At 34.7% G+C, this 20456-nt stretch overlaps 2 protein-coding genes across 3 annotated transcripts in view; one reads left to right on the plus strand and one right to left on the minus strand.

The window, feature by feature from the left end:
* c1ql1l2 (complement component 1, q subcomponent-like 1-like 2) overlaps positions 1 to 12807 on the plus strand; it is a 38655-nt gene extending 25848 nt beyond the window's left edge. Inside the window, exon 2 of the mRNA XM_678773.8 lies at positions 9025 to 12807. Coding sequence (XP_683865.2) covers positions 9025 to 9204 — 180 coding nt within the window. The 3' untranslated portion in view covers positions 9205 to 12807. The remainder of the gene's footprint in view (positions 1 to 9024) is intronic.
* LOC100534815 (DELTA-actitoxin-Aeq1c-like) overlaps positions 1 to 20456 on the minus strand; it is a 339260-nt gene that overhangs the window by 159290 nt on the left and 159514 nt on the right. The window lies entirely within an intron of this gene.

Genomic DNA, 20456 nt, shown 5'->3' on the forward strand with positions numbered 1-20456 from the left:
TTCTGTAAACCCTAGAGATGGCTTTGCGTGCACTGTTTTTAACTACAGCAGATCACCTTAAACATGTCTACTTGTGTAAATGCATTGATGTGCTAATAAGAAATTTGTGTTAACGAACATTTGGACAGGTGTACCTAATAAAGTGGCCGGTGAGTGTAGTACAGCATTTACTAGTGCATTATTAAAATCCATTTCCTTAACATCTTAACATAAATTAATGCATGGTGAATTAACAACTAATAAATAACAGTTGCATTTTCATTAACTAACATCAGCAAAGGGGTATAAATACTGTAATAAATATATATTTTTATTGTTTGTTCATGTTAGTAAATTGATTATTTAACTTTTACTAATAAAACCTTTTTGTTGTAAAGTGTTACAATTTGAGCCAAATATGGACAAATATTCTATAATTTATATAATTCAAAAAAAAAAAACAGTTTGGTTTGTCCATATTTGACCGGAATTTGTTTTTGTTTTTTATTACCGAGGATTAGTAGACTGTGTGGTTACGTTTAGCAGAAATAATGCAGTGGGCCTAATACTCTAATGACTGCTAATTGACATGTAGCTACCTTCAATTAACAGAATATTCAGAGGGGGCCATCAAAACAGTGTTACTGTGTGCTTCAATATCTGCATTTCTGATTGTGCTTGAATAAAGTATATTTGGCAGCAGCTGGTCAAATTACCGCTATCCACTACACATCAACACTGAAACCTCTTGTGTCCCTCTACAGCCACTGTACATCAGCCCAAATATCCATATGGCCTTGACCTGAGGGAATCCTCACTGCCAGAGCATTTACAGTGTGTTTGTGTGGACGAACGTAATTAGACAGCTACACACGCACATGCATGCCCACAAACAGCAGCCAACATTTCAATGGGACAGGTGGTGATATGTGCCTGGCTAATCAATCCAGCCATTTACTCAAGCAACACAAACATACCAGCTCTGTTCCAAAACCTAGAGAGCTGCTTTAGAGTCACACTCTACACAAGCAGCTGCTTTCTGGGGCAGAATCTCATAGGTAGCAAATCCACACATCACACAAACAGCATTACAAACAGATGATTCATGCACAGTTTGAGCAAATTCCATAATTGCTACGCATATAAAATATGGGTGTGCGAGAGAAACCGGTCAACTTCTACTTTCAAACTCGCATTTAAATATCTGCATAAAGAAAAACTTGCACAAAATACCAAATTTTTTTTTTTCATTTTTTATTCAAAATAGTGTCAAAACCCTCTCTAAATATTATGGTGACAAAAGGTTTGCATGTTCTCCCTGCGTTCGCGTGGGTTTTCTCCGGGTTCTTCGGTTTCCCCCACAGTCCAAAGACATGTGGTTCAGGTGAATTGGGTAGGCTAAATTGTCCGTTGTGTATGAGTTTGTATGGATGTTTCCCAGTGATGGGTTGCAGCTGGAAGGGCATCTGCTGCGTACAAACATATGCTGGATAAGTTGCTGGTTCATTCCACTGTGGCGACCCCAGATTAATGAAGGGACTAAGCCAAAAAGATGAGTGTAAATTGAGTGAATGAAAAATAAAATAAAAAAAGTAAAAATAAAATAAATAAATAAAATAAAAATGTAATTAAAAAATTATAAAATAAAATCAAAATAATTAATAAAAATAATTAATAAAAAATTTAAACAAAGTAAAATAAAATAAAACAAAAATGTAAATAAAAATATTATAAATAAATAAAAATAAAAATGAATAAAATATAAATAAACAATAAAATAATAAAAATATAAATAAAATAGAATAGAATAAAGAATAAAAAAATTAAATCATTAACTAAAATCATAAAATAAAATAAAACATAAATAAAATAAAAATAATGAATAAATAAAATAGTAAAATAAAAGTAAAATAATAAAACAAAACAAAATTAAATTAAATATTAGAACAGACAAAACAGATCTTGCTCAGTTCACTATGTAAACAAGATATAAAAAATGGTTTTGGGTAATAATTTTTGTAAACTACTTGGAGACCACAGATGTGTCCCTACCTGTACTGCACTTAAGTATCCTTCAGAGATTTAATACTATTTGAGGGGCCAGGACAGCAGGGTCAGAAACATGTATGACACGGCCTTGCATACTTATCAGTTTGACTCACACTTGTGTTAAATGCTGAGAAGTGCTTTAGCCTTGAAGCCTCAGAAGGACGCTCATCCTATTGAGCCATTTGAGAAGCAGCCTCAGTCTCATTTTAAAGGCAGCACGCACACTTCAGATGTTGCATTTATGGCTAAACACATCATCAGAAAAGCCATTGGATTTTAAAAGATTAAAAAAAACACAAGGAATAACAGTCAGTTTTATGATGTTTTCTTTTCTCGAAACAGACGCCGTCAGTGATGTATACTGCATGTGCCTGACAAACAACCTTTAGCAGACAAACTTTAAAATAAGACAGGAACATTAACAATAATGAACCATCTTGTCATATTTAGTATCTGTTTTATGCATGTCTGAGCTGACAACACATTGCACCAATACTGTTTATGTTTGAACTAATTAGGATTCAAATTCTTTATCTAAACTTGGAAATATTGAGAACTTCTCAAACTACTTAGAATGCCTTTTTGTTGTGTAATAGTTGTGAGACCTTAAAATTGCTCCAAAAGTGGATTTAAAAGAGGCTTTAAAAGAAAATGCTTGCAAAACCCATTCATTATCTGACAAAGGTCTTGTCATCGATCCCAGCTGTAAGATCAACAAATTATAACTTGACTTCTATTAGTCTGACTTCAAATAAAAGTAGCAGAAGGTAGAACAGGATTGGCCAGCCCAATCACCAGACATGAACATAATTAAGCATGTCTGGGGTAAGGTGAAGGAGGAGGCATTGAAGATGAATCCAAAGAATATTGATGAACTCTTGAAGTCCTGCATGTATGGTTTCTTTGCCATTCCAGATGACTATTAATAAGTTATTTGAATAGTTGCAGAGATGTATGGATGCAGTCCTCCAAGCTCATGGGAGTCATACACAATATTAATTATTTTCCTACTGCACCATGACTTTATATTCTATACTGTAAAATATTTCAGTTAAGTGACAAGACTTTTGTCTAAGCAAAGTCAGTCATTACTGTAGCAATTAAATAATTAAAAATCAAGGCATGGCATCATATTTTATTTTGGTAAATTAAACATAATCTAGAGGCCTTTGCCTTTCATATAAGCCACTTCTGACACCAAATGATCAAATAGTTATTGTTTGTTGTTCCTAAAACTTTGATAGGCAACAAAACTTTTGTCAGGTGTACATGACCTTATTTCTTCTGAGAAGCACAAAAGGAGTAAAAAAAAAAAAATTAAATAAATAAATAAATATATATATATATATATATATATATATATATATATTTAAGTTCATGAAATGAAAGTCAATGAGGTCCATTGATGATCTGAATCTCGTTCAGAATATCTTCTTTTGTTTTCCACAGAAGGACATTTAGATTGGCAGAACATAAAGAAGCAGAACAACTGTGGGTGGCCATGTAACATTTCCTTTTAAACACAAGACAAAACATTTGTTTGTCAGTATGCATACATCCAACAAACTCTACAAAGTATGTACATTTAACTCAGGCAAATTTATTTCTGACCCTTCACCTTGCAAAATCTCTACAGTGTATTCCTTACCAATTTTGCCAATGAGTGCAAGCATCATTGTGTGGGAGACACACGCACACATATGTTGGTGTTGATTATAATAGTGTATCGGGGTTTGCTATAACACCTCTGCCTACGGAGTCTCTCCCTCGAGTCTGAAAAAGCCCTTTCAAACAGAACTCTTAATTAGATGGAACAGAGGTCATCTAGAACCAGAACACAAGGACACACAAATACACACCCACACAAACACTTCCTTCCTTTCTTCTGTTTCTCTAATAAATTACACAGACATTAGCACTTATGTGAAGCTGAACTTTGTCTAATAATGAACTAGAAAAAAAAATAAAAAAGAGTCAGCCTGTCACGTTCATTGCTTTTAAAGCATGCTCGCATTTCACAGCTTGTTGCGAGCAAAATCCAAGCAGTCATGCTGTACATATTCATGCCTTTACCAGCTCGAACTTTAATTCACCAGACAGATTACAGAAATCCTCAGCAATTTCCAGAATGCTGTTGTGCGCTACTCGAACAAATCCACATATATTAAACCCATCCCTGTCTCAATCTTTTCCCGGGCCGCTCAGGTGAACGGTAACAGTTGTCATCAATTTTAAGCCAGTCTGAATGTGTGTCAATGCTTGCGTGTATTTAAGTGTCCCGGAGTCTTGTGTTGGTGGTTATCTGATAGTTCCTGTTTAATGAGGGAGATTTAACCTTCACAGAGGTTGCGGATTTTCAAGTATCAAAGGCAGAAAAGAAAATTGCCACTAAAATTCATTCATTACCTTGGTGTCAACCGTTAAGCTGAATAGCTTGTACAATAACTCTCACTGCATGATTTATCATTAATAGACGGAGAAAGCTATCCATTAACATTCACATTCATCCCAATGGCAGTTACTGGCACATAATCTCCCTTTATTTTAGCTAATGACCTCAAGTGTTACTTTCATATATGGCTGTGAGTTGGGGAAGCTATAGACCATTTCAATGTGGTCATGTCATTGGCCCATTAACATTTCCTACTTGTTATCAAACCATTTCATACCTGTAACAAGAGACAATTTAACCCTAACTCAACGTTAAAACAGCTTTCATAACAATATTTATCAAAATGTCTCTTTTTGGATTCTCAGAAGCTATGGAAAAAAAAATTTGAAAAACAGGTTTTTGTTTATATTTCTCAAATTGGTCTAAACTATACCAACAATTATGTAAAGCTCAAAGTGAGCATAAGCAAATACAATGCAGATTGTCACACATTCAGTTAAAGTCAGAATTATTAGCCTCCCTTTTACCTTTTTTTACTTTTTTTAAATATTTCCCGAATTATGTTTAACAGAGCAAAGACATTTTCACAATATGACTGATAATATATATATATATTTTTTTTTTTCTGGAGAAAGTCTTATTTGTTTAATTTCGGCTAGAATAAAAGCAGTTTTAAATTTTTTAAACACCATTTTAAAGTCAAAATAATTAGCCCTTTTAAGCTATTTTTTTCTCGATAGTCTACAGAACAAACCATCGTTATACAATAACTTGCCTAAATACAATAACCTGCCTAGTTAACCTAATTAAGCCCTTAAATGTCACTTAGAAGAAGTGTCGTAGAAGAGTCTTGAAAAATATCTAGTGAAATATGGTTTACTGTCATCATGGCAAAGATAAAATAAATTAGTTATAGGAAATGAGTTATTAAAACTATTATGTTTAGAAATGTGTTGAAGAAATCTTCTCTACATTAAACAGAAATTGGGGGAAAAAATAAACAAGGGGGCTAACAATTCAGGGGGGTAACAATTCTGACTTCAACTGTATCTTAAAGTGTCTTCCATCATATAATGCGTGATCATCCTTGTCCAGTTGCTATTCTTCTTTCTAAAAGTTAAGTAATCAAAATGTTTATTTTTATTTTTTATGTAAAGGATAAAGTGCATTCATGTGGTTGTTATTGCACAATAAATCCTTCCAATGGACCATCCAAAGAGCAGAGCAATTAAACATGAATATGCTACTTTAAGCATTGACTAATGAAATGATAGGCAGTGTTGAGGTACTGTAATGCATTACAAGTAACGTGAATTATGTAACAATATTACTTTTTAAGGAACAAGTAAAGTAATGCCTTACTTTTAAAACATAAGTAATTATATTTGACTTTTTTTTTTTTGAAAAATGTAATGCAAGTTACTTTTTAGTTTAATTAATGAGCTTTTAAAAAATAAATTGTTGAATTAAAATTAAACTAGTCACAATGAATTATGCAGTCATTGAGAGATTCATTATTTTGAACGCTTCGAAAAAAAGAAAAAGGGATTACATTCTCAATGGACTGTGATTTTACTTAAGACAAATAGTACAAAATTAGCAAACACATTGCTTTAGACTTTATATAATCTGTATACAGCATGTAGAGCTCTGGAGTAAGGAAGTAACATTTTCCTAATTAATTTTTTTATGTGTTCTTTAAAGGTGTAGGTTATACCATGCATTGCTAATTGTAGAGCTCCTCTATTAAAAAGAAAAATAAACAAGTTCTGAAAGAGATCAAGCCAAAAAGTATCACAAAATTAACTCAAAAGTAATGTTAACACATTACTTACCATAAAAAATAACTAAGTAACAATTTACTTTTTGGGGGAGTAACTCAATATTGTAATGCATTACTTTCTAAAGTAACTTTCCCCAACACTGGACAGGCTATATATTTTATTTCCAATACAATAATATATAGAAGTGTCTTGAAAAATATCTAGTTAAATATTATTTACTGTCATCATGACAAAGATAATATATATATATATATCTTTCTTTTATCTTTGTCATGATGACAGTAAATAATATTTTACTAGATATTTTTCAAGACACTTCTATAGGGATTAAAATGACATTTAAAGGATTAACTAGATTAATAAGGGTAACTATACATGTTAGGATAATTAGGCAAGTTATTGTATAATGATGGTTTGTTCTGCAGACTATCAAGAAAAATATAGCTTAAAGGGGCTAATAGTTTTGCCCTTAAAATGCCTTTTAAATAATTAAAAATGGCCTTAACACTGTGAAAATTTCCTTGATCTGTTGAACATAATTTGGGAAATATTTAAAAAAGAAAATTAAAATCCAAGGGGGGCTATATAAGCTATATTATTATTATTATTATTATTATTATTATTATTATTATTATTATTATTATTAATATTATTATTATAATTAACATCAAAGGTAATTAAAATATCTAATAATAAAACAATATTATAATTATTATGCCAAGGAGTTGATCATGCAAAATTACTGATCATTCAACAAATACACACATACACATCCATTAATGTGGCTTTAAATAAAATACAATTATTAAAAACACATTAAAGACTATACATATGAAATGAAACATTCATAAAGCTATATTTTATGAAAAACACCAGCTCACGGGTGTGGAATGTTGTGGTGTTTGAAAATGCAGCTATATTTTCCCATATCAGAAATCTCATTTGCAGTCAAATGCATATTTGTTTTTGCAAAAGAAATTGTTTAAACATATTAGGACTGGTGAGAGAACGTTTTAATTTATACATTTTTTTGATTTTAATACAAAACCTAAGCTTATTAACGACAAAGTTAAAATCTATTTCTCCAGCTCACACATACAATGGGTTGAAGAATGAACTCAGCAGCGAAGAGAAGGCAGTGTTTAGCAGCTATTGAACACATGCGTCCGCACTACAGAAAAATGAAGGCTCCGGCAACTGTCACTCATAACAGTAGCTATGGTTACAATTAATGTTTGGGAAAAGCACATTTATTTTAAACCATAATATAAACTGACTGAGACTACCTGTGCATTTAAATAAATTTAATGCACACCCTCCAGCTAATCAGAATCAAGAATTTCAACAGACCATGGAATAAAATATTTTAAAATAGAGTTGTTTATACATTTTAATCATCTCACACAAGCACATATCAGGAGGTGTTGCTGGCTTTAGTAGTTTGTTGCTGTTCTCTTTTTTCTCTTTTCTCACAAAAATGATAGTGCACTTATTGTCTTGGTAAACAAACAAAGTAAGTTTTTTGCATGTACTTGTAATTGCATGTACGTTATCTGTGTAAACATTGTACAAAAGTAACAAACAGCAATTGACAGAACTGTGACGAGTGCCGTGGACATGGGTCAGGTACTCTATTAGTGGCCTTGGATTTTGGGCAATTCAAAATAAATGTGCTCCCTCCCCCCCAAAAAAAAAAGTCCCGATAACAACGTATTTATTTGAAAAAATCCTGGATACTTTTAGTTGATATAGTAAGAGTTTGGGTGGCACAGTGGCTCAGTGGTAAGAATTGCTTCCTCATAGCAAGAAGGTCGCTGGTTTGATTCATGGCTGGCTCATTTGGCATTTCTGTAATGAGTTTGCATGTTCTCCCTGTGTTTACGTGGGATTGCTCTGAGTGCTCTGGTTTCCCCCACAGTCCAATAACATGTGGTATAAACAAAATTGGCCGTAGTTTATGAGTGTGTGTGTGTGTGTGTGTGTGTCTGTAAATAGGTGTTTCCCAGTACTGGGTTGCAGCTAGAAGGGCATTTGCTGTGTAAAACATAGCCGGAGTAGTTGGCGGTTGACTGAGGCAACCCAAATAAGGGACTAAGCTGAAGGAGAATGTATGAATAGTAGGAGTTTCTGATTTAATGAAATTACAGTGATAATCACTGAGGGATGAAATGGCATTCTAGATATAGTGTCTAGTTAAACAGTATGTTCAAGTAACTTTTATGAAGAAAAAGACTAGAAATAACAAAAAAAAAAACATCAGATCCATCAGAAAAAGATGAGGTAAATGTTTCAGACAACACCAGTGAATTAAGGATCTGTTAGTCTATTGATTTAATTTGTATTTTCTTTTCTTTTTTCACTCTTCTAATCGCAGTTAAAACCCAAACTCAGGATTAACTTGTATACATCCGATAGTACTATCATACTGCAAGAAGTAAATACAGAAATGAGAGTCATTTTCCAAATCAGTTAGCAGGACCAGAAATGTTCTTTACTGTGCACCTATTCTGTTTACATCTGGGTCTGGGTTGGAAATGAAAAAAAATGTCATTCAGTTTATCGTGTATTTATCGGGTGTCTGAGGTTGGGTTTTTCCGTTTGAGCTAATTTAGGAATGTTGGGCTTAAGTAAGAAGCGATTCAGGACCAGATTTTAGAACACAAGAAGACCTTTCCTCTGCATGTGCTGTACACTAGCATAATCCCTAGTATTCTTCGGGATTAACAAATCCAACTAACCAGCTAAATCTAAGACTATTATTTTCCATTGCTGAACCTCCTTGTTAGTTTTCTCTCTTCTTTCTTTCTGTCTCTCCTGTAGGTGCGAGCCAGTGCGATTGCTCAAGATGCTGATCAGAACTATGACTACGCCTCGAACAGTGTGATTCTGCATCTAGACGCTGGCGATGAAGTCTACATCAAACTGGATGGTGGCAAAGCCCACGGGGGCAACAACAACAAATACAGTACCTTCTCTGGCTTCATTCTGTACGCTGACTGAATATGTGAGTGCAGAGGAAAAGGAGTTGGGGAAAGAAAGAGGAAAAGCGAAAGGAAAAGGAGCATTCATCAACCCAGCGCTTTTTTTTTTTTTATCAGGATCTCACCGTTGCTTCAGCACTTCTACTTCAAACTGTGGAACAAGGGTTCAGTAGCTTCTCTTTGAACCACCTCACCGATTGATTTAAAACAAGGAAATAAAGTGATAAATAGGACATTTTTCTCTTTCAGTTTTGAAAGAGGGTTTCATTTAAGACTCCAAGAGTGACTTGCAGAGATCTTTAACCTCTTCATGGTGTGCTTCTCCTCAGTAAAACTTTCTTTACCGACAAATATCTAATTTTGAAATATCCCTGTGGAAAAAAAGTGTTTCTTTTAAAGGATATATGATGACAAGTTCTGTATTCATAGAATTATAACGCTGGTGTTCGATTTCTCCTCACCTCTACATTGGACACAGCGCCTCCTGTTGGCTATTGTTGGTAACTGGTTTTCATCTGCATTCTTTCCATATGTGTTGTTCTCTGTTGGGACTGCAGTAGCCAATGAGCGTTGTGAATGAATGTTTTCATTTTGTTTTTTCTTTACAGGCACTTGATACTCAGTTTAGACAATTGATACTCTGCTGCTATTCCCTCCTCCTATGATCCTTTTCCTCCCCGTCAATTAGCACTCGACCCGAAACTCCCTCCTCTTGGTCTCCTCCTGCCCCTGCCAGTGACTGCAGATGAGTTTGTACCAGTCTGTTCTCTTTCGTATAATCATGAGTGACTGTAAATGATGGTTTAAAGGATGTTTATGCGTATGCTTTAGTATTTGTTAACGTGGTGTGGGGAATAAATGCAGAGCCTGAATGTGACAGTCGAAAGAAATCATTTTAAAGGGTTATTTTTCTGAAGCTAATTAAACAACAAAGGTCAAATGTGAAGAATAGCATTTAGAAAAAAATGGTTGGTGTTTTGAATTATAAAAATCACACTAATACTGCTTTATAGGGATTATTCTGAATATGTCTACTTCCATACCATAAACAGTAGGTGTAAATGTGAGTAGTATGTGAGAAATCACAGTATGCATGAAAGTGCACATCCTCTGGACACTTTTGACATGGCAGATGTATTTTTTCATACTACACACTTTCAGTACAAAATCCACCTTTTTCCTGAGCACTGAATTTTATCCTGTTTCTTATTTCTAGTCAAATTAGCATGTTGTTGATTAAATAAGTTATTTTCTTTGGGTCTTTTCAATATTTGTCACACTTGAACTTGGAATGCACACACAGAAAAAAAGTTGGAAATTTTTTATCCAATCTTGATTGCTTTCTTTACACTCTCAGAAATAATGTTACAAAATGTGAGGTCCTTAAAGGTACATATTAATACCTAAAAAGTACAAATGTGTACCTCACAGTACCTTAAAAGTGCAAAAGTGAACCTGAACGGTACAAAACTGCACTGTAAAACCCAACAGTCAACTTTATCAATTGAAATGAGTGTAGTTAATTTACTGATAGTTAACTTACTGTAGTTAACTTACTGTAGTTAAAATTTACTGAAAGTTACTCTACTCATTTGAAAAGAGTTTTGAACTCAGTGTTGAAGATAATGAGTTCATTAAATACCTCATTACTTAAATAGCGTAAGTTCACAACTAATCTGTTCATATAGATTAGTTTTTAACTCAAATGGTTTGTTGCAATCGGTTTCCTCAAACGGTTTGAGTTGCCTTAACTTACTGAGTTTTACAGTATTCAGTTGGTTTGAGTTCTCTTCATTTATTGGGTTTTACTGTGTTCAAATTGCTTTGTTTGCTCAAATGGAGTAAGCTCACAGTACTCATATATATATTAGTTTTTGTAGTTAAATGGTTTGTTGCAATCGGTTTCCTCAAATGGTTTGAGTTATCTTAACTTTTGGGGTTTTACAGTGTGTACTCTAAAGATACTAATGTCCACCTGTATGGTACCACCTTGAACAGCTACCACCCCACTGACAGATTTTGAACCATTATTACTGAGAGTTTATGACTCTGTAATGGCAGAAACCAACAAATACAAGATTGTATGATTTTGTTCCCCACAAACAAATTTAACTCTTGATTTAATTTCTAGACCAAATAAATAAGAACAGAAAGGAAGGATGGGGTTAAGCCTATGAATTTTCTATCACTTAACAGCATTAATCAATGAGTAAATGACAAAAAGTGCTCTGATGATTGCTACAATGAATATAGATAAACGATTTTATCCTACCTTAATCTCAGGGTGAAAATTGATGTTGTTGTGAAAAGTATTAAAGCACACATATACCTTTTTAAGTAAATATATTATAGTAGTGCACAAATCAAGTTTTCATTTTTATTTCCATTTATTTCTTAACATGTACAGTGCTCAGCATATGTAAGTAAACCCTTCACAAATCTATCTTTTAAATTCATATTTTAATAGGAAGCTATACAGTATTATATTTGTGCATAAACATTAGATTAGTCAGTGCTGAAGCCAAATCTGGAGCTTATCTAACAAAAAAAAAACCTACAATAACGCTCCAAAAGCAAGAACATCCAATACGTCATAGACGTATTTATACGTCATAGAAAAATATTAAATACAAATATAAAAAAGAGGAAAAATAAAGAAAAGCAAAAATATAGAAAAATTTACTTGAAATTTTGTCTGTTGTAATTCTGTTTTGCAATATGTTGCTTGCATTTAATTGTATTATCCTTCAATTTCTAAATATGTTTGGTGGATAAAATATTATTTTAATAAATATATCTGTTTAATAAATCTGTTTTGTTTAAATGCACCAAAATTGCCTATATTACTGAGAAATGGATAAAAATATAAATTTTCAAAATGGGCTGTACTCAATTACGCTGAGCACTGTAGTTACATGGTGACCAGAACAAGACAGCATTCAAATAAAAGTTAGAATCTATCACCTTTCATCAGTTACACAGGAAAAAGGTGGACATTACACTTTTTTAAGTCAAATCTACTAAACAGCATGCAATTTCAGATATAAAGCAGAGAAGCAGAAGCAGATATAACCTAAACACTAATCATGAAATTCAGACGTCAAATGGGTTTTTAAAAAATAAAATAATCAAAACAGAAGTTTTTGAAGAGGTGTGGAGACGCATATTTGAGGTGCTCTTGAGGTTCTTCACTTGCCAATCAATCATTCCTGATAACAAATGCAACTACATGCAGAGAGAATATTTACGCAGCAGTATTTTATTCCCGGCGGGATGAATGAATGTGTGCAAATGAGGTTTATTTGTAAGCGTGCATGTGCATTTGTAAGTGTGTGTGTGTGTGGCTGGGTGTGTGTATGTGTGTGTCAGTACCAACACCAGAGCATGAACTATATTTTGTCTTCGCCACATTATTGGTTTGAGAAATGTTCTATGCTTTAGCCGGTCAAAGACGTGATATAGAGCCAATGAGATTGCATCAGACACGTTTAGCTAAGCCTCTACAGAGAAGATATAAAAGAAACAATAAAGCTGTAAATTAAATGAATCTATGCTATGTTTGTCAGTCCTACTCTATCTTTTGAAAATGTTGAATAAATTTAAATAACAAATGGGAAACTTGGAGTCATTTGTGGTGTAATGTTTTTGTTTTTATTCACTCCGACAATGCAAGAAAACAGATTTTGGGGAAACAGAAGCCCATTTGCAGAAATCTTCCAATTTATCTAATACTTCGCATTACAGGGCACTTAATAAACACTCTAGTCGTTTGAAATTACATCAGAATAAATAGCACGTTCTAGCCTCGGATTCTATTCCATCCATCCATGTACTTTTTTCCCTCCTGTCTCTCTATTTTTATCTTGTGCCTGTCACCTGGCCTGGCTCACAAAAGCACAGAGGGAAAAACACAGCTGTAGACTTAACAAAAGCTTTCATTAAGTGTGCCGCATTGCTTGATTCACGTTGTCACCTGTGTTGCATCTCAGGACACTTTCTTCCAGAGGACACACTGGCTGTTCTGAGCAGTCACTTCCACTGAGACCCAGAGAAACGCTGGCACAGATTTGCAAAACACATCACATTAACTGACATTCTTGGGAGACGGGTTTAATGTGCAGTTTTGGCAGTATCTGTGATGTGTTTATTTTTATTTTAATTAATAAATGGCGGTGCCATAAAAATTGATTATGATTTGTTTTTAAATTGTACATTCATTCATTCAATTTCTTTTCGGATTAGTCCTGTTATCAATCAGGGTTCGCCACAGCGGAATGAACCACCAACTTATCCAGCATATGTTTTACACAGTGCATGCCCTTCCAGCCACAACCCAACAATGGAAAACACCCATACACTCTTGTATTTACACACATATTCTATGGCCAATTGAGCTTATTCAATTCACCTGTACCGCATGTGTTTGGACTGTGGGGGAAACCTGAGAAGCCAACACGGGGAAACTCCACACAGAAATGCCAACTGAACAAGCCGAGGCTCGAAGCGACCTTCTTGCTGTGAGGCGATCATGCTACCCACTGCACTGACTGCACTGACTGCACTGCAATGACGCCATTTTAAATTGCACAAGATAACTGAATTTAAAGATATCGTCTTGTATAAAGGCACAGTTGTTTTGTTCTTAGAAGTAATGAAGCTTACATTTTCTCCTGAAGTACTGGAAGAACTTTAATCTTTTACTGTGCTGTGTATATTTTGGAGCAGACAATGCTAATGCAAAATAAATAAACAAAATGAATAAATAAATAAATAAATAATAATAATAATACATTGCTTTTGGCACCTTTCACATTGGTTTTAATTGAGTTACACTAGTGCTTCATTTTCTCATAAACAGTTAAACGTGAGAGTGGCGATGATTTATGGTTTGATATTATGCATATATCACAACCTTTAAAAATCAAAGTCCATTGAGTGGGATAATGCTCTATTGTGTTTGAAAATAACATACCAGCTACACTAAACTTTACCTTAAACCCAACTGAAAAGCTAAATAAAATGTATTTCCAGAAGAAACCATGACATTTTACTAGGTTTTCGGTCTTTTTGTAATATTGTGCTCCACGCTTTGTTAACTTTAAAATAATATTTTTGAAAACCTAATAGATAATAATATTTCAAAATTATAATAGATTTACAGTATAACAAATGTGACCCTGCATGGGCCACAAAACATGTATGTTGCACAAGTATACAATTTTTAGTTCAATTCAATAATTTTTTATTTCTATAGCCCTTTTATAATGTAGATTGTGTCAAAGCAGCTTCGGGTCACGAAACACCAAAACACATTTTTGAGTTGTTGACAGTCGTATATGTGTCCCACGCTGTTAAAAACACTATTAGGACACATTTATTTCACAAAAAAGTGAAAATTGTTTGTTTTTGCTTTATTTCGAGCAAATTCGTTCTTCCTGTTTGAAACTAATTTCTGAAGCTGCATCAGGCCGATTAGATACTTGCGTGTTTTCCAGTATGGAAATCTTGTACTTCATGATGTCTCTCAGTGTGCTGCATTCATTCATGAGAAAGGCTTGGTTCAAACCAATCAGCGCACTCTATTGTGTATGCGGTGCAACTTCATTAATATGCATGATAGCTTCGAAGACTGTTTGTATCTGTACAGTGTTCAGACGGCAGAGAAAGGTCCCGTTGTGTTGCCAAAACAAGTGGAAGAAGAAGAATTGTTTGGAGATACGGGTCGTCAGTGTTGCTTTTAAAATTTACTGCAAGAAAGTTTTTTGTATTCATTTTCCGTCTATGAGAGTGCAGCTGAACTCACGTGTGGATTACAGTGCACGTGACGCTTGATAAAAATACGTGTCTAAGGAGCATTTTTTACTCTAAAGCTTTTATCATCTGGAAATGGTGAAATCCAGATTTGCTGCTCGTCTCTTTTTAAAAAAAGACCAGTTGTTGTTGATTTTCCTGTCTTTACAGATTTGGTAATGAATGGTCTATGTTTATTTATTCAGATGACAAAGTTAGTTCGTATTGTCAGCAGTATTTTATACACTTTTCCTTTTTCCCTCCTCCGACACTCCCCCCTAAAAAGAGCTGGACACGCCCACTTTCCTGACTTTTTCCAAACTAGAGGTATGAAAACACGCTGCTGAAACAGTGGGGTTTCGTGCCCCTTTAATATAGTAGTTCTAGTAAATTTAATATAGTAAATCTAGTAAACTGTGTCAGTCCAGTTTTCAAAGTTGAAGTTCAGTTTAGTTCAGTTCAGTGTGGTTTAAATGTCATTGTTGAAAGTCCAAACACAAAAGAGCAATCCATCGATGCACAGCTTCACAAGTCCCAAAACCAAGCAAGCCAGTGGCGAGGAAAAAACTTCACCAATTGACAAAAGTGAAAGAAAAAAAAACCTCGAGAGAAACCAGGCTTAGTTGGGCATGACCATTTCTCCTCTGGCTAACGTACTTGCACAGAGCTGCAGTCTAGGCACCGGAGGCTGGAGAACACTGGAAATCAATGTTGGAGACGTTGTGGTCAACATTAAGGATTTTTCTCTCATGCCAAAAATGTTCCGTGCAAATACTTAATTTTTTTAATTGAAGATACTCAAGTTCAATGATTTGGTTAAATTTAAAACAGCACAATATATGTTTAAAGCTCGGAATAAATAACATCCGAAGTGCATACAAAAGTTTTTTGAAGAAAGACAAGGGGGATATAATCTAAGAAAAGTACAAAATTTAAGGAGGTTGAAAACAAGGACAAATTTAAAAAGCTTGTGTATTTTCTCTATACTTTGATTGCTTTGAACATTCAAATCAAAAATAATAGTATTTGAGCCAAATATATTGTCCAATCAAAATAAACCGTATTAATAAATAGCTTAATTATTCATTTTCATGTGAAAACAAAATTTGTTAATTATTACTGGTTTTGTGGCCACAAACAATTAATTATTATTAATATAATTGTTATAATTATTTTAATTATTATTATTATTATTATTGTTATTATTATTATTATTATTATTATTATATTTTATTTAATATAAAGTATGCCATGGGACTGCAATTCACAAGGTAAAGACTTGTGATTAACTCATATCTTGAATGTGTGTTTTGTGAGGAATTTGCTTCCACCTCTAATAATGAATGCTGAATGCAAATGGGAGTGAGGAGGTTGGCTTATGTCAACATTTCCCTTTGATTAAATCATTACTGTGATTTTTGGAAATAACTTTGCACACAAAGTCATGGTTGCTTTATTTCTTTCTCTCTGTTTTCCACACTTTTGTCCTCTGGTGTGTTGCGAGTCTTTTCTCATTCTGAACGCTCTTTACTGAACATCAGCACCGACGCCTGACAATATCATGGGTCAGAAGACCCTTTTATTCTCTCTTCATTTCTCTCTGCGCTATTCACACAAAGCATGTAGTTGAGCATCTCTAGGGAGCCACTGGAAAACGAGATAAAACATCCAACAGACATCCTGTGCTCCTCTCTTCCTCCACGAGCTCTAACCTTCCAGAGCTTCCACACCTCCATGCTATTGTCCTGGGATCTGTCCTGCACCAAAACGCCATCAAAGAGTCTCTGAGTTTAGTGCGATCACAGAGCAGTTTAAAGACTGTCAGACACACAGCTATCAGCTCGGAGGAATTCAACACACCTGCCTGACAAGAACTGAAGCATTCACTGATTCTCTCTCTCTTTCTCACACACACACACACACACACAGCTGCTGCTCCATGCAAAAAAAAAAAAAAAAAAAAAAAACCTGACTTGTACTTTTACACAGTAGTCTAATATATGATATCAACTATTCCAAACTAAACTATTATAAGTGAAAAAGTTAATTTTGTGAATAGCATCATATTCATTTAATATGTCAATAATAACAATATATGTATTATATTAACAGGTAAGCTGACGATCATGCAGAATGACAGAACGACAGACAGACAATATACCAAATATACCAATATACCAAACAATATACCAAATGAAAGATAGAGTGGTAGAATGATAAAACAACAGACAGACGGACAGACAAAACGAACAACAGACAGACAGATAAATCAATAAACAGATAGAGTGGTAGAGTGATAGACAGATGAATGGACGGACGGACGAACAGACAGACAGACAGACAGACAAACAGACAGGCATATTAAACAACAGACTAATAAACAGATAGTGTGGTAGAACAATAAAACAACAGACAGACATGTAAAACAATAGACCAATAGACAGGTAGAGTGGTAGAATGATAGAACAACAGACAGACAGACGGACAGACGGACGGACAGACATATAAAACAATAGACAAATAGACAGATTAAGTTAGTGGAATGATAGAACGACAGACAGACAGACAGAGAGAGAGACAGACAGACAGACACCGCATAACAAATTAATCTAATCTGCAATGAAGCAGCCCAAATTGAGAAGCACTGACCATTCACAAGTGGCCCTTGATTTAAAAAAAAGCAAAACAAAAACAATCCTAGAGGGAACTTCTACTCCAACACTCACTCTCACAGTGCAAATCTTCAAGCAAGCTTCATGAACAGATGGAGGTTCATCACTGGGCTGACGAGGCAGACAAAAGGGGAAAAGATAATTGCGTGTGCACATGTGTGAAGAGAAAGGTGTTGTCATGTCTGTGTGTGTGTGTATGTGTGTGTGTGTGTTTGTGTGTGTGTGTGTGTGTGTGTGTTTTGCTTAAAGGCCATCACATCACTGAGGGAGATTCACACAGCCATCTGCGCAATTAGACAATGGTCCCACCATACATAGTTCTTGAATTACAGTACCACACTCGTCTCATACAACACACACACACACACAAACATGCCCATGCACACACATGCAGGGCCAACAGCAGAGGGAACAGTAGCCACAAATATAGGTGTGTGTAAACCAGCAAACGCACACACAAACCAAACTCAGAGTGGTTGACTTTCTTTAGAGTTTCTGACTCAAAGGTCAAAGTCACACAAGTGGAAGGCTCCTAATGTTGAGAAGTCACCGCTTTCCATGATGATGGCTGAAGTTTGGTCATCAATTTCTGCCAGCTGAAAAGGCCACAGTGTCCCGACATGCTGGTTAGTTAAAGATTTACTCAATCCTTCTTAATAAATGTGTCTGTGTGCGTGTGTGTGAGTCTGTGTGTGTGTGTGTGTGTGCGTGTGTGTGTGTGTGTGTGTGTGTGTGTGTGTGTGTGTCTGTGTGTGTGTGTGTGTGTGTGTGTGTTTTGTCTGGTATAAAAAAGCCTAAAATACCTTAAGAAAATGAGAAAGATTTCAGCTCCTCAAATTAAATGCTGTTAATATTCTCAAGAAATTGGCACTTCGAAAGTTTAGTGTATTTATATACTACAGAAACTTTCCAACTGCAGGCAAAGGTAAATATTAATGCAATATTTGTGTAATATTAAGATTTTGTATTTATAGAGCTTTGATATTAACTGACATTTCAGGAGGGAGAATCTCATGACAATAAACAGCTGATTAGTCAAGAGTCACATTCATCACACTTTCCCTAAAGGTCCATATGCTAGCATCTGTTTGATTAAAAATACATTCAAAGCAGTGATAATGCTGTACGTATAAAACATTTACAGTTACAGTAGTGACATAAACTGTAATTTACATTTACAATAAATACTCAAATTCTAAAGTTACATACATTCATATCTGAGGATCATCTGTTCTTTGCTTATGTAGTGTCACACTTGTGAATTCAATGAATTGTTTACTGAAGACATGCTCCAACCAGATAATTTTTACCAGTGAATCATTACCCTGAGACTCACTCTAATCGAATCAGATGACTCATTGAATTTTTGAACAGGACACTTGCCCTTATCGGATCATTTTAATCAACTAATTACAGTTTAATGAATGAATGAACCAAATAATGAATCATTGAATTGCTAACTGGATGCTCACTGTGAGCAGATCATTTGATTCAGTTAATTGTTAACTGAAGACTCGCTCTGACCGGATCATTTAAGTAAGTGAATCATTAACTACAAACCTATTGTGACCAGATGATCTGAATCATTAACTGGACACCATCAACGTTCGTTTAAGGCAAGTCCATTTACTCGGCGACCATCCATAAAACGCCTTTCCCAAATTACACTCTGGCATTCTGGCTGAATGAGGAAACATTTAATTCTCCAAAACTGTTAGTCAAGCGCAGTATCATGAGTTAAGTTTCACAAGTTGCTGCGGTTCAAAGTTCAAGCTTGATGAACTCTGACCTGCAAAATCTCATCACTAGACTGCGTGAGACCAATCGAGGATCAAAACGTGACCTCTCTGGACAAAAATTTAAAATATGATGCAATCGCTTGCTTTTTAAATGTCTAATCATCTTGTTTAATCCCGCCCCTTTTCACAGAGCCGTACGACAGAATTTCGCACACACAAACTCTAATGTTACCACAGCTTAACTGTCAAATAATCAAAATCAGTGGATCATTAACTGAAGACTCACTGTGACCAGATAATCTGAACCACTGAATCATTGACTGTGACCAGATCATCTGAATCAAAGGATCATTAACTGAAGACTTGTGGTGACTAGATGATCTTTATCAACTAATAAGAGTCTCGCTTTGACTAAATAATCATTTGAATCAGCTAATTGCTAACTGGAGACTTGCTGTGATCAGATCAGCTGAATCAATGAATCATTAACTAGAGCCTCATTTTGACTGGATCATTTAAATCAGTGAATCGGTAACTGGTGACTCCTCATGACAAGATCATTTGAATTAATTAATTGACTGGACACTTGCTTTGACTGGATCATTTAAATCAGATAATAGCTATCTGAAGACTAGAAATAGAGTGTGTATAGGGAAGAGTGTAAACAGAAACACAACTGTGAATACTCTTATAATGTACTTCATGGAAAACTACACAAAAGACAGAGAGATGCACACAGAGAGAGAGAGAGATAGAAAGAAAGAGATCTGGTGCTATGAGTGTCATTCATCCTCTATTCACACCTCCTGAACCCAATGTGATTATGGCACATCCCTCCGCAAACACAAATACTGATAACCACACAGAGAAGTGTTTGCCTCTGGTGTCCTGAAGACGGGTCATCACAAAAGCATTTGTCTGGATTTGGGCACCACAAAGCAAAGCATCATGAATCACAATAAAAAAAAAAATAAAAAAAAAGATGTTTACATTGTGTAAAAGGGGAATCTAAAAGGATCATTAACATTTGTCTTTATAGGTAGTTAGAGGTGTTAATTATGCATTTTTTC

Source organism: Danio rerio, chromosome 3 (genome assembly GCF_049306965.1).
Source record: "Danio rerio strain Tuebingen ecotype United States chromosome 3, GRCz12tu, whole genome shotgun sequence".
NCBI classification, from domain to species: Eukaryota; Metazoa; Chordata; class Actinopteri; order Cypriniformes; family Danionidae; genus Danio; species Danio rerio.